The 15,402-nt window shown below is 44.0% G+C and overlaps 1 protein-coding gene and 1 long non-coding RNA gene across 2 annotated transcripts in view; one reads left to right on the top strand and one right to left on the bottom strand.

The window, feature by feature from the left end:
* The window catches only part of MAP1B (microtubule associated protein 1B), a 66,254-nt gene extending 54,132 nt beyond the window's left edge, over positions 1-12,122 (bottom strand). Inside the window, exons 1-2 of the mRNA XM_052700717.1 lie at positions 11,687-12,122; positions 6,511-6,612 (exon numbers count right to left, since the gene is read on the bottom strand). Coding sequence (XP_052556677.1) covers positions 6,511-6,612; positions 11,687-12,077 — 493 coding nt within the window. The 5' untranslated portion in view covers positions 12,078-12,122. The remainder of the gene's footprint in view (positions 1-6,510; positions 6,613-11,686) is intronic.
* On the top strand, positions 12,103-14,718 carry LOC128089378 (uncharacterized). Its single transcript, XR_008210499.1, has 2 exons — positions 12,103-14,245; positions 14,329-14,718. It is a non-coding gene; the product is annotated as an uncharacterized LOC128089378 (long non-coding RNA).
* Positions 14,719-15,402: the final 684 nt, after the last annotated feature.

Here is a 15,402-nt window from a genome sequence, read left to right as displayed (position 1 = left end):
TAGTATCACTCAGAGATCACAAAGCCTGAGATTATTCCACTAAGAATATGGTTTGCCTCCTTGGAAGGATTTTTGCTTTGTTGTTTTTTTGTTTGTTTTGTTTTGTTATTAAATAATACCCTATGCTTCCCACTTACAGGGAAGACAGACTCAAAGACACAGGAGAATGACTCTGCTGATGGTTACAGTGAAACTCTCAGCTACCAAAGCATATGAAGTTGCTACATCAAAAGAATGCTGAAATTCACATAAATTCACTTCTACAAGCAGTGCTTGGTTATTAGTTTTATTATTTTTTAACTTAATTTGTCTTCGATCAGCAACCAGATTCGAATTATAAAAGACATACTCCAACCAGCGAAATATCCAGGAATCAGAAGAATCATGTCCTTACTTACATGTGAGTCTATATTGCACAGACAGAACACACACACAGCCTGCAAGCACAGAACATCAGAAATACGGACTTCTCTGCTTGATTCTAGAAACAGCGTGCCACGAGTACCCACCATGTCTTTGATGGAAACACAGAAGGCATATACAGTGCATATACATGGCTGTCTGCTACAGAAATACCCACCTTTCTATTTATGACTTTTACCTTCTAAAGCATGATCATCTCCACTTAATCACACGGACTGTGATGTACTAAGGACTGCTCCTGACAGACTACAGACAGGAGGAGCACCTGGATCTGTGGTCAGCAGTAAGGCATTTCTTGCCATGATTTCTGCTTTTGTCTCTACAGGCTGAGCTAAAGATGGAGCTCTTCATGTAGTACCCCACTGTGGTACTTCTCATGCAAGAATGGGCAAGGGGGACTGAAAACATGCTCCCCATTCCAGCAAGCATGGAGACATGGAGTCTCTAAACTCTTCTTCCCTGTGCAGGATGGGTTTGGTCTTACTGAGGAACACTGTGGTAAGCAACTATGAAAATAAAGGACTGATTTAATCTGACAATAAACAGAAGTTAAAATTTGCCTTTTCTCCATTTTTGTGACACACAATTTGGTTGTTGTTTGACCTAAAAAAATACCAGGAAGTATGGATCAAAATTTTCCCCATACAATAAAGTCCAATTAGAAACACTTCATAATTCTCTCAAGTAATTGATAAGCAGTTCCCAAAAACTAATAGAAATAATTCTCAAATGCAGGCAATTGAGAATTAAGAGAAACAGATATTGTGAAAAAAAAGTTACGTGTGACAACCAGAAAACAGATGAAAAAAATGCAGTGATGTTTTGGTTACACATTTATTTTAAATCTGTGATGGAAGGGATGAAAAGTAGTTCATCTGTAAATAATACTTAGCAAGGGTAAAAAAAAAATAATTGTTTAAGTCTTCATTTTCAGATATCCAACAGACATAATGGTAGCAAAGGAAGACTGGGGAGTTGTGAGGATAAAGTATAATTCTGTAGGTATTTGTTAAATAACCTGTAACAAAATAACCCTTGAGTATACCATTAGGTGTGAATTATCCACTTAAAAAATAGGGATGGGAACACAAATTTCACAGTAGCATTTCAATTCAAACATTGTTCACCAATAACTTAATCCTGTGCCTCTGCTAGCCATCTCACACAGGTCAAAAACATACTTCCACAAAATACGGGCTAGGCTAACACACTGCAAGTACTTGTGATACAACACAGTTAAAAATAAACTCTCAGTCATTTTGCTGATTCATGTTAGCAGCTTAGCATCAGCAGGTACTAGTGTTGTGGCACTAATGTAAATTCATGCTGATTTTCTTCGAGATCATTCCTTAAAAAAAAACAGAGGTGGAATTCAGTGCCAGAATGATTGTTGCAGAAGTGCACGAATTAATTCACTGGGAGGAAGGGGGTGTGTGTGGGGGGAAGTAAAGAGAAAGACAGAATTACTTATTACCCCATCCTAGGCATTCTGATTAGTACTAAAAAAGGAAGGCTTTGTCGATGAATGTACCCAAGCACAGAAACAGTTGTGCTGTAAGCCTCTCCTGAGCTAACAAACCCTAGCTTCACACACAAAAGAGCTCATGCCACTCCATTGGTTCCCCTGTTCTCCCAGCGTTGCCCTGTACCCTTGTGCCACTGGCAGCAACACACTGTGGGGACACCAGCCACTGCTGCAGCAGTGAGTCAGATCAACCCCCTATTCAAGTCCTATTTCACCTCCATTTTCTTTCATCTAGGGCATAAATACTCTAAAACACAAAACAAGTCTGGTAGACAGCTAAAATTAACCTCTCTGAACATACAATGAGCTCAAATGACTCCTCTCGATAGCTATTCCAGCTATTAGAGCCTTTAATAGCTGTGGCATCATATTTATAGACTGCCCCTGAATATTCCTACTAGACTACTTGAGTTCCTGGTCTGAATTAACTCCCAGACACTTAGTGGTGAGGCTCAGACACCAGCTGAGTTCACCCCTTCCTCTCATCTGCACAGATGGACATCGACGGGACAGACCTCAAAGTGAGGGGCAAAGAGTCAGACTGATGATCTCTGCCCCTCCACATCAGATGAGTTAAGCAAAATAGAGATCTGGCCTTGCCATCGTGGCTCTTTTTTTTCTGTTTGTTTCATTGTAATTGATAGGTTTTGCTTAAGAATTTACATTATCTGACTTGATGAATTTTGATTTCCTTTTTTTTTTTTTTAAAGTACAAGAACACTGCAATTTAGGATTTCATCAGCAACTCCATGAGCTCACACAATCTACTGGGCATATATTAACTGCTTTGGTAACACTAACGGGACTACAGATTGTTGTGGCAAACAATAGAGCTATGGATTTCAATGACTAAAACCCTCCTGATTCAAAACCACAGGACACTAATAATCCTTAATTGTAACTTCTGAAATGGTAACTCTCAGAATGAAGGGTGTTAGGCTTTCAAGATCAATGACAGTTTCAGAAAACAAGGCCCTTCCACAGGAAGTCCAGAGGAGATAAGCTCACAGACACAGCTGAAGCAGGAGGATACTGCTGGGATACCAAACACCTCTTTCACTTAGACAGGTTCCTCCATGGCCACAGGAAGGATGCTGAAAATCAAGGTGAGGAAGGTATGGAAGGACTTGCTTAAATCAGTGCAGTGACCAGCTGCTGACCTGTGGGTAATAGGAGACCTGATGCTGCTTGGACTTTGCTTTCCATAGAAGCCTGTTCTTCATGAAATGTTTGAAGCATAAAATAGCCACAGAGCTCTCTTCAGCAATAATTCTTCTCAGAGAACGAGGTTAAGGGTATGTATGCTATCTACTGATCGGCTATGTACTGATTAGCTATGTAAATAAAAACTATTTTATCTAGACAAGAGCTTGCATACACACCAAGGCAACAGCTGAACTCCCAGGTGGAAAAAACGGGACAATATGGTAGGTGTGGATGTCTTGTGGAAAGCCCTCAATGGTTTCACCCCTAAGCAAAATCCAGTTACTCAGTCTTCTGTCAAGCAGGATATACAGCTTTATGCTGCTGAAACATACATCCATCCATTAATTGAGAAAGGATTGTTAGCAACAGCTGCAGTTTGAACAATCTCCATTTGCTCTGCCTCCTTACCAGATACATGGTTCCTTTTCCAGCATGTACATGTTGCAACACATTGTTTGAATTTTTTGTCTTTGTGAAGTTAACATAAGATGGAAGTCATTGCCAGAACACGACAGAGAAAACAGAGGCAAACGCCCATTTTAAGTCATGTTGCTTGTTGTCTTGGCAACCAGTTAATAAGTGCCGTTACTCATTTTTCACCAGCACCTGACAACATCTCTGCAGATTTGGTATTATTAAAGAAGTGCAAACTCAGCCCCTTTATAAGGTATCAGAGAAGATCTCGCTAGCATTTCTGTTCCGAATTTGATTTTTCAAGGAATCATAAATCATCCATAAATTGTTCAGAAGCTGAATATAGGATAAATGAATACCACTGTGACAATCCATTCCCTTGGTAAAAGCACAAAAAGAGTGTTCAGATTCACTCATGCTCGATTCTATATCAATATGTACATGGCTTTCACTGCAAACGAGGATTACCCCTCAAATTCCTCAAGAGAAAACACATAAATTATTGCTATGACTAACATCTTCTCTCACATGTCCTTCTTTCAACATTGCAGGCATATGGTAGGGTTGGCCCCATTTCTTCCAAGAGTTGTCTTGGAGAACAAGTCATACTGTTCATATTTCTGCTGTGTGTATCCTTGAGCTGATTTGAGAAGCATACAAGAATGCACTGAGCCAGCACAGCAATTATCATAATTAAACATGATAATCAAACAAGCTTCAGTCAGTATTCAGACCTTTCTGTACGAAGGGCTGTGCAGACTCACTAAATGATTCTCCCATTCCTCAAGAGTAAACTGTCCCTATGTTTGAGTCATGCAAACGAGTTCAGTCTCAGAAGACTGAAGAAAAGGACTGTTTAATTACACCCCATTTGACATGGCACACATTATCCCATCACCTGGGATGAATACTTGCTTTGGACAAGAGATCACCTAGTTACCCAGAGCCCACTGAATTTCTGAGTTTGAGACCATAATGTGGTATGTACCCACAATAATCTCTTTAACACGTGTAGTATGTGTTGCCAGTTTCACAGGTTGAGCACTCACCAAAATTCAACAATCAGGCACTGTAACAGAAAATATTTTGAAATTATATCAACATAGGGTAACAAAAAAAATCCCATCCTCCTCGCTCTATCAGTCATGAGAACTCAAAGGAGCCTCAAGGCAGATTCAACATCAAAGAACCAGAGAGAGAGACTCAAATCTTGTCCTCTAATCTGTGCCATGGGACTCAAAAAGTGCCAGTGGGTTTCCACACAGTCTGAGAGAAGAAGCTGGTAAAGAGGGTTAGTTTTATTCCTGGATGTTTCTCTTTTTTCCAGGTTTAAAGCTCTCTCAGTACTCTTTCAATGTAGATTTTGGCAGCTTATTGTTTAAAGATTGTGCAGTGCTGAAAAACACATTCATTACTGCTTGTCATAGAGCTGTTGATGAATTCCAGTCACATGCAATTAAGCTGTAATTCAACACAATGACAGACAAAACAGACAAGTCTAGACAAACAAGAAAAAAAAACACAATGAAATATATAATTCCTAAAGAAAAATTCCTAGAAGATTCTATATTATTGGTTGAAATTGAACTCAAATTTGAATTGAAAAAAAAAGGTTCATAATGTTCTTTCATTTATTACGTGAAAACACAGTATTTAACTATGTGAAACTAGCTTTATTTTAATTCATTCAATGCTATCAAAAAGTAACATCTTAATGGGATGGCAAAAAACATTGAGTGCATTGGAGTAATTCAGTCCTGAGTATTGCTTTACCAGTTGTTTTTTGAACCAAGTGAAAAGCTATAGAGGTACATCTTTGTCTTGAATCTGGCTCAATAGATAAGCAGAAATAATGGCAAAATTTGCTATATCCAATGCTGCAAGAGAAGGAATTCATTACATGAGATGTTTTGGTATTTTATTTAAAACCATAAGTCAGTGCAATCAGCTATCAGGATCTCTTCATCAACTGTGCACAGCAAAAGACCATATGCATGTGAAGTGGCAGTATGACACAGCATTTCAGAGCCCTTTTCACCATGATCCTGAAGCCAGAGTTTAGAACATTTCTCACGTCTATGTTGTACTTGTCAATGTGCTCATGATCACAGTGTTTTCACCAATGAAAGCAAGCTATACTTCAAGAAGTGTATATTTTGTTTAGATATGGAGGCCAAGGTTAATTTCACACATGCACAATTAGCATTTGTGTTAAAGTAAGGAGATGGTTAAAACGAAGAGATAAAGAAAAACTTACCAAACTGGATTCCACGTAACCAGAACAGAATTGAATTTTACACTTCACAAAATTAGTGGGGGGAAGCGGGAGCAAGTTGGTGGTGTTTGTTTCATTTGGTTGTTTGGTTGTGTTTTTTTTTAAACCTGTGTGGATCTCCTAAAGAAAGGACAGGCTTGAAGAAAAGGCAGCAGAAGAATTGGCTGAGTATCATAAGCCCTGTAAAGTGCCAGTTTCCTCGTAAGAGCCTATGAATGTTCCTGTGAGTGAAGGCAGACCCTCCACCCCTTGGGTTTTCATTACAAGAAAAGGTAATACTGTTTCTGGCTCTGTCAAACTGTAGAGCTAACCCTTCAGGTTATTTTATGTATGTGCTCTGCCTACCATAGGTAACAAGCTCCAGTCTCTGGGATTAGCCACACAGATTAGTGCAATACACACAAGTGATCCAGTCAAAAACTGAGATTCATTTCATTTTAATGGGGCCCCAAAATTAATCACAATGATATATATCAAGATAACCTAAAGTCTAATTAGTTTAATGCTTCAGACGTTTACTTTTGCCCTAACAGTTAAAAAACATAAGTAATTTTCAAGCAATATTAAAAACAAAACAAAAAACAAAACAGAGCAAAGTATTCATTGTAAAGATCCACAAAGGAAAATGGGTGGTGTAACACTTTGTCAAACATGCCTAAAAGCTCACCTCGAACTTCAGGAGAGAATCGAGCTGAATGGCGAGAAACAAAAAGTTTCAATTCTTGATCCAAGTTGCATTCAATCAGGTTTGTGTCCCATGATCGGATTCCTAAAATTCAAAATACAAAAACACATCTAGCTTGATATATCAGCACTAGAAAATTTCCCAGTTTACATCCAGGTTATTTGCATATTTCTAAATTCCAAAAACCAGTCTCTCTTTCTGTTACACCTCACAACCAACTTTTGCAAAGTGCTGAGTGCCCAGACGAAGCACTCTGGACAGGGATCAGTCAGACGCAAGAGGAAATCTGCCTTTCCAAATGGCAGATTCCTTTCCTTTTCCTTTCAAGCCTGCTTAATGATTGCTTGTCCCACATCCTAGTGGCCACATGGCGAGAAGTCACTGATGTCCCTGAATTGACTTAAAAATAGCAGAAGACTAATTTATAAAAGTGAAAATGTGAAATGTGAATCAGGTGACACTGTATTTGCTCCCCTGAAAGAAGGACAGCATTACCTAGCACGTTGCAAGTTAATATTTAAATACAAAGTACTAAGGCCACCAACAATATAGAGACATGAAGCTGCTTGAATGGGTTCAGAGGAGGGCTGCAGGGACTACTGAAGGGGTGGAGCACCTCTGTTATAAGGCAGAAGGTGCTAGGCTTGTTTGGCTTGGAGAAGAGAAGACTCCGGGGAAACTCTATTGCAACCTCCTATTACTAGAGGGGAACTTAGTAACAGGATGAAGACCAACTTTTTATGCAGTCAGATAATAATAGGACAAGGGGGAATGGCTTTAAACTAAAGGAAGGGAGATTCAGGTTAGAGGCTAGTAGGAAATTCTTTACTTAGAGGGCGGTGAGGTGCAGGCACAGCTTCCCAGAGAAGCTGTAGATGTCTCATCCATGGAGGTGCATCCATGGAGGCCAGGCAGGATGGAACCCCGGGCAACCTGATGTGGTGGTTGACAACTCTGCCCACATCTGGGGAGTGGAACTACATGATCTTTGAGGTCCTTTCTAACCTAAGTCATTCTATGAGTCCATGACTTCTTTATTCAAAAACCTTTGAAGCATCCAAGATTTCAAATTAAAATGTAAGTGATCTTTTATTTATGAATATCAAAACCCTAGTTTTGATATTTAGAAATGCTACCCTTGATCTTTTTTCTTTTAGAAAAGATAAACATCACATCTCTGTTCTCCCCTCAGCTACAAAGAAAATGAGACATTTGACACATGATCATAAAAATATATTTTGGAATCACACATTTTAAGAATTGACATTTGATGGGGGAGGAAGGAAGAATAACCGAAACCAAAAGATAAATTTATTTTCCTACTGTATGATTTTGATGACTATCTTTAAAAACAAACAAACAAACAAACAAGTCAAATTAACAGAATACATTTTAATACTTTTCCATAATTTTCCTGTCAAAAACAATGAGCAGACAGTTGCACTTTATATAGGTTGTATATAACCTGACACTGTTGTAGTTTTGAATACCGACATTATTGTGATTTTTATGTTTTTTTCCTAAGAGATTGTCTTGAAACTTATACAGATTAGGTAGCAAATGCCAAAGGAACTGCGGATGAGAAAGCATCTGTTGGCCCTTCCCAGAAGCTTGGCCACGTCTGTGCATGAAGACATTGGGTTAAACCACTTTGAGTCTTGGTACTTCTGGACTGGAGAAGCCTGAAAAGGCATATGGCCAACTCCTTACACTGTGCGACCAGTACTAGCACTTCTGCTGGTAACTTGATCTGGGTTTAAGGCCACTAATTTTCCTGCCAGCACTGCCTCCTGTGCTTTATCTTCTTTTAAGGCAGCATAAACATCAGGGCTCCCTCTGGCAGATCCCATGTTGCAGGGCTGAAGGATGAGGAGGAGAAAGAGCAGAGAAACCGGATCTGCTCTCCTGGTCTTCCATTGCAGCTCCGAGGAGTTTCTCCATGCAAATGCAGGTATCTGCATTTCAAGAGCCTTTTCAGAGAGAATTCATTGAGTAGTTGTTCCTTGTCAGCAATCCAGTCAAGGTGTCTCTGGGATATCCTCCCAGTTAGGTAGATGCAAAGCTCTCTAAAGATCTCTAAAGAGATTTGAAAACACAGTATCATCTATGTTTCACTACCACTCTGAAGTAAAATACTGGAACTATCATCAATCACTTCTGTTTCCTGACTTAGACATCACTGTTCAGAGGTATAAGCGGTGACTCTTCTGCAAGTCTCCTTTTTTTCGTTTCTCAAAAATCTCTTGGCCATATGGTGCATTTTCGGGGCGTAGTTTTGGCAGGCAGACACAGCTCAGCAAGCTTTAATATCTTCCAGGTGTTGGGATATTTGAGAGCAAGAAAGTGAATATGATATATTGCTGCACACGTACAGCACAGATGAAATATATGAGTAGTGAACTAATGCTGATAACGAAGTTGGAGTGCACTGAGTGTTGAACCTGAAGAAGGAAGAAGAAAGCAGCTCACTGGCCTTCAACAGCGAGACTGCGTGGGAAGGCTGCAAAGCTTTCTGAAGGTCAGTTAAGCAATATGGACTATGATTCAGCACTGCTGCTAATGACAGAGACTGCCCACCATCCCAAACCATTTTCTTTTTTTGTTTGTTTGTTTGTTTTTTTATTTGCAGTGGTGCATCATTCTGATTAGGCGTAGTCATACCACTGAGCCCATCAGTGTCCAAAATGCAGTATTTGGTGCAAAATAACTAAAAAGAAATGCTTAGATATGCTATCCACACTGAGTCTGAAAATGAGATTTGGGTAAAATAGGCCAGATTTGTAGATGCATGAATCAGCATTTTGGATGCAAAAATTATACAAATACCTTAAAATGTAACATAAATGTATCAAGTATGTTATATCACCAAATCAAGTTTGGATACAATGGAAGTAAATCTTGAACAAAAATCCAAGGTCAATCCAATGATGTGTATTATTCTCAGCATGGAAGAAACTACTGGGAGGATGACTGAGCTGTAGCTATTTCTTTCTTTCTGCAGCCTCTGGAGCACAGCGCCACTAGACACAGGGCTAATCAGACGGCAGACAGGGCACACCCAGCAGCATCTGCCAAATCAGTGGAAAGATCCTGAAGCTTTCTCCTTACTCCCCTCTTCTTCTTTACTGGATGGTGGTTTGGAAGACTGCCCCCTGAGCAAAATGGCATCCCAAATGTAATTACTGAAAATGCAGCTTGCCAAGCAATTCCCACTTCATGATATATTAAGAAATGACTCTGCATTCCACCAGGTTACGTAGCATCACGCCACTGATGTCCTATCAGGAGATGTTTTCGCTGGCGTATTGCTCTGCAGATCAGTGCATGAATCCATAATTTTCTCTGGTACTTAGAAGATGCACCAGAGAAGACCTTGAGGCAGACTTATCAAGAACCCTAAAATCATTTATGGCTTTGCTGAGGACAAAGGTTAAAAGAAGCCAGTTTTTCCCAACTACACTGCACTTCCCAAAGAGAAAGATTAGTCAAGCCCTCAAATAGACAGACCTTCAGTCTTAGAGTGTACTGATCCAGAACAATGCACCCCAAAATCTGACCAAGGTTTTTTTCCTAGCAGGCAAGATCCCAGTCCAGGAAGAGTGAGGTGACTCTCCCATCCAAAATGATGAATAAAAATGCCAAAGTTTCTTTTGAATATCTAGAACTGTAAGCAGGTGCTACACTTATTGGTAGCAGCAACAGAGCTATGCAGCAGCAGCTGTACAATAGAAGCTTCACGAAGCGACTGAAGAACATTTCTTCTGAGCAAGGACGACATCAAGATGTCTTTACAGAAGTTTTATCCATTTGCTCTATAAATTGCATCAATATAATTGAAATTCAGCCAATTCACTTCCAACAGAATCAACAATCAGTTAAAATGTGGGAAGCGCAGTGCTGAAGAAGCTCTGAATGACAAAGCATCTGCATCAGTAGTTCTCCCTAGAAGACAATGGTTGCGATAAAGATCAACGGGTTTCGGTGAAGCTGGTAAGCTGGGATGAGGCAGCTCTTTACCATGAACAGCCATGAAAAAGAACCATGAAAAATCGCCAACTGCAGCAACAAGGATTGAGAACACAACAATAGAGACAAGCGAAGTCCTAGCTGGAGTGCTGAACCACACCTACATGCAAGGCTGCTACCAAATCCCCCTTGCAGGCTCCCTCTCTCCTTTCTAACAATAGCATAATTCTGATTTTTGCACTTTCATCAGCCCAGATCAAGGTATATGCTAAAAAAATCACATCTTAAGCTAGTTTAGCAAACTATGGAGTCCGCCAATCATTCCTTTGTGCTTCATACCACTGTTACAGCAACAGGGCTTTTCACCTCCCCATGCACACCGCAATATCCTTTATTAGAAACCAGATCAAAAACTTACAGAACTTGGTCATTTCACGTATGGTACCTTCACCTAAAGCTGCCTTTGGGAAAGGACAAACGAGCAGCGAGCCACAGCAGCCCGAGCTGGACAATAACGGGGCTGGGCACTCAGACTGCAGCCTCGTTACCAGCATCTTTTTACTTCTTTCAACACAGGGGTGGGTGTGTGTCACGCTCGGGTCCCGAAGGATTCTGCATCGCGCTGCCGAAACTTGGGCACAATGCGCAGGGATGGAGCCGCACTCTTGCGGTCGCTGGGAAAACGCCCCATCGCCGCCGGGGTCTGCGGCTCTGCGACGGGGACGGCGATGGGGATGGGGACGGGGATCGGCTGCAGCCCCCACCCAGCTCCTTCCCGGCGGCGGCGGCGGCGGCGCGGGCGCCCTTTGTCCGCTCCGGGCTGCCATAGGGACCGCAGTGCGGACTGCGCCACGCCCACCCGCCGGTGTCTCCGGGCAGACAGGCTGGGCGTCCGCCGCAGCCCCGACAATGGCGCGGGGCGGGAGCGCGGGGCAGGGGCTGCGGGCGCGGGGCGGGGGGACCCCGCGGGGCGCCCAGGGGTGCGGGCGGGGCCGGGATCCGCGGTTAAAGAAAGAGAAGCGCCGGCGCTCGGAGCTGGGCTGGGCGTTTCCCCGCCCCACAGGGGGCAGCGGGCGCGGCGGTACGGAGCCCCCCGCCGGGGCGCCGCGGGCAGCGGGCGGGGAGCGGCCGCCGGGGCCGTGCGGGAGGGAGGGGGCGCCGCGCTCCGAGCGCTCCGTCGACGCCGTCTCACCTCGTTCGATGTTGGCGATCGCCCGGCGCAGGTGCTCCTCGGTCACCAGCTCGCCGATGACCACCAGCAGGTAGAACTTGCTGTCCAGGAAGCGGTGCGACAGGCTGGGCGAGGGGGCGGCGGGGTTTGGGAGGCTGCAGGAGGGCTCCGAGTCCGCTTCCACCACCACGGTGGCCATCGCGCCCCCCGCTCCGCCCCGGGGCTCCGGGGCGCTGAGGGGAGAAGGAAGGGCCGCTCGGCGGCGGCTCCGCAGGCGGCAGGGAGTGAGGGCGGGCGGGGAGGCGGCCGCGCTTTTATACGGAGACGGGGCAGGGCAGGGACCTGCCGAGGAGGAGGAGGAGGAGGAGGAAGGGGGGGAGCCGGCGCATCCCCGCCGCCGCTTTTCCAGCATCCACGGCTGATGTCATCTGCAGCAAATCCTCCCCGCGGCGGCCCCCGGAAGCAGGAAGGACGCGGGGTGCGAACAACGCCCGAGGGACGCCGGCGGACCCCAAAGTCCCGCTGTCTCGCAGTCCGCGGCCCTCGATGGTTAAGGCCACTGCGGGGCTCCGGCTGCGCCCAGCCGGGCTGGATGCGGCTCTGGGTCCCTGCCTTCTGCAACGCCCTGCGGTGGTGCAGTACAGCTCGATAACCCTTACGGCCAGCAAGCTAAGTGATAGTCTTACAGCTTGCTTAAAAAGATGCTTCAAACGTAGGGCTCCTGCGTACCTGCAAGGTGCATGGGTTTGCGACTCATCCCAAGGGTTGTGGATAGGACAAGCATTGGGAAACCGTAGTGCTAAGGCCTCGGAATTTCAAAGGGCTTTAGGTGGCCCTTTTTCACCACACTTAGGCAGCTCCAGTAGTGCTGGAAAACACCTTCCATCACAAAAGGGAAGGGTGGATTCCTCAGGAAAGCCGTGTAAAAGCCAGACATCTGCTCTCCCGTGTTCACCAAAACCCCCTCAAGAGGTAAATTCAGTTACCATCTGGATGGAGCGCTCTAGGATAAATCAGCCTCCTGAAGATGTTCCTCTCACTTTACCACGTGCTGGGATACACTGAGCATCATTTGTGTGACTGAAGTGGTGTTGGACCTGGGAGAGGATATAAATGTTGATAGCCTCATTTACAACACATGTTCTGGTTGCTGGCTGAGGAGATGTCAACGTGCAGCTCCTTGCAGCACTCACTGCTCCCAGCCCTGGTGTGCCCTGGTTGCACTCAGTCTTTGCCCGGAGGAACTGATACCCCAGCTCTGCTTTCTTAGAGTAAGCACTTTATTTTGGGGCACAGTGCAGTCATTCTAATTGACATGCACTTGTCATTTACTTGATGATTCCAGATTGTCTCTGCCCAGATCTCAGACTGAATCTCTGCTATTCTAGATGCAGGTCCATAGCATCATCTATGCCCACCATACCTAGAAGCTTTAGAATGAGTAGTTCTGCTTGTATTCAGCACTGAGTTCCTTGGCTAGTACAGCATGATGTGGTTGGATGCTGCATCCAGGAGAGACTTTTGCTGTGCTGCTGTACACCAAGGGCTGTAGGCACTTTACAGCCACATCAGGTGGCTGAGATGATGATAAGAGCAGCACTCCTCCAGAGTTAGGTCTGACACTTCTTTTAGAACAAATGAAGTCACGCAGATGCCCAAAGACTAGTAGCATTTCTCCTAAAACTGGCACTGTGCTCATGGGCACCTCTGTTCTACAGTACTTCCCTGTTGAGCCTGCAGCTTCCATTAGGAAAAGAACACAGATGCAGTTTAAGATAAATGCATACCTGCTTAGCAATGATGCTCCCACCCTGATAGTTTGTATTCTGCATACACATATCCCTAGTATTTTGCCACGTGGTGCCCACTAGTGCCAGCTGCTTGCTTCTCCCAGTGCAGTATGTGGTTTTGGGGCATATGCCTGTGCCAGTCACTAACATGAGCATCTTATCCCTGTTGTGTGGAAGGTTCTTTGAGGATCTGCTCACTGTTTGCAAAATGTGGGTAGTCATTCCCAGACATAATGGTAAAACGATAACCTGTTTCACAAGTAGGCATTTTTCTTGGAAATGCAAGCCAGTATGCAAAATGTATTATATTTGCTTTTTAGCACTTCAATATTTTTTTTTTTTTTTTAAGAAAAAGTGACGACATAAACATCTGTGGAAAAATATGTGTAGATAAACAGAGTAAAAGGCTCAATGAATCTACTGAATCAAAGAAGAAAATGCTGTTGTACAGGTAGGTGATACAGTTATACCTGAAATAGCCTGCTGAGGTAGTCCTCTGTTCTATGAGGATATTGCATGGTAAAGAATATGCAGTAAGCACATTGTATGACAGCAGGTGCAGGGTTACAGCCAGTCCTTGTGATGGTGGAGATGTTTCACATATTAAACTCTGAGCATCAGGGCTGCCTTTGGGAGAAAATGGCCTTGTGCTACAAGAGATGTAGACCTCTGCCCTCATGTTTTCACCAGCTTACATCACTTCATGTGAGATGGAAGTCAGACAAGAGAAGATGCTTTAACCCCATGAGCATGCCTCTGAGAAACCTGCAGACTCCCAGCTCCATGGCCTGTGGGTAAACTGCAGCTGGCCCTGCTGGCCACTCCCATGTCTGTTTGGTTTTATGTATCTGGAAACCCATTTGTATTCTGCAGTATGGAGCGCATCAACAGATCGGCTGCTGGGTGAAATGTGGAGATGTGCTGTGTAAAGCTGACTCAGTGTCATGTGACCTTTCGTGTTTGAAGTGATGTCAGCTTTCTGGCTGCAGCTAAATCACGTAAGTATGCCACTCCAGTGGTGGAAGGAGGACTATGGAGAATGTCTTGCTGTTTTAAAGGGACAACAATCGATATCCAGTGTTCTCTGTCTTCTTGTTTGCTTTGGTTCAGTTTTGTTTCTCCAGAGCATTTAATAGCAGATTGGTATCCCACAACTGAATGTAGTCGAACATTGCACATAAAGCTGTATTTTTCTTGTGGATATGGTGTTTTCTAAAGTAAACAGATAGTTTTAAATAAAGCACTTGAAGTCTAAAACTAGAAGACACTTCTTGGTGGTGCTGTCATTTGTTACCCACTAACATTCAGGTTTTGTTCGAGTCATATCTTCAGGCTTTAAATGAGATCTCAGTGATGTCCAAGCCCTCAGGCTGTCCCTTCAACCAAGGACGCCAGCAGAAAATAAATGCATGTCCATGTAAGCTGCTTCAGACCAATTTAAGAACTTAACAGAGTAGCTCAGAAGGCTCTTTAACTAGTCTCTCTTCACTAAATAAAACATTAAGCTGAGGACTGCAGAACATGTTATGAAATGGGTTCACGAAGTGGATGGTTTTTCATAAGAAGAGGCAATGTTGTTTATTTTGGCAATTAAGTTTTGCCAGCCTACAGCAGAGACTGCAGAACCACAGACTGGCTGAGGCTGGAAGGGACCTGTGCCCCTCTGGCCCAACCCCGGCCCCAGCAGGAACACCCACAGCAGAGTACCCTGTGCCTTCCCCAGGCTACCTACTCCCAGTGCTCCCCTGTGTGTGACCCACAGCAGCAAGGGCTGCATGGTGCATTGCACCCACTCAGCCCAGCCTTCATGTCCACAGCTCAGCAGTGATGGCCTTAGTGGCACTGACCCTAGCCCAGGAGAGCAGTCTGCAGGAAGCAGGTGTGTAGCTCTTGCTTCTCCCATCTGTCAGTCAGGAATAGAAGGAGTCAGGGGCAGTGGCAGCAGAG

This window comes from Tympanuchus pallidicinctus, unplaced genomic scaffold (assembly GCF_026119805.1).
Source record: "Tympanuchus pallidicinctus isolate F22 unplaced genomic scaffold, pur_lepc_1.0 scaffold4, whole genome shotgun sequence".
NCBI classification, from domain to species: Eukaryota; Metazoa; Chordata; class Aves; order Galliformes; family Phasianidae; genus Tympanuchus; species Tympanuchus pallidicinctus.
The sequence above is the reverse complement of the archived record's forward strand: the minus strand, read 5'-3'. Positions and strand labels throughout refer to the sequence as shown.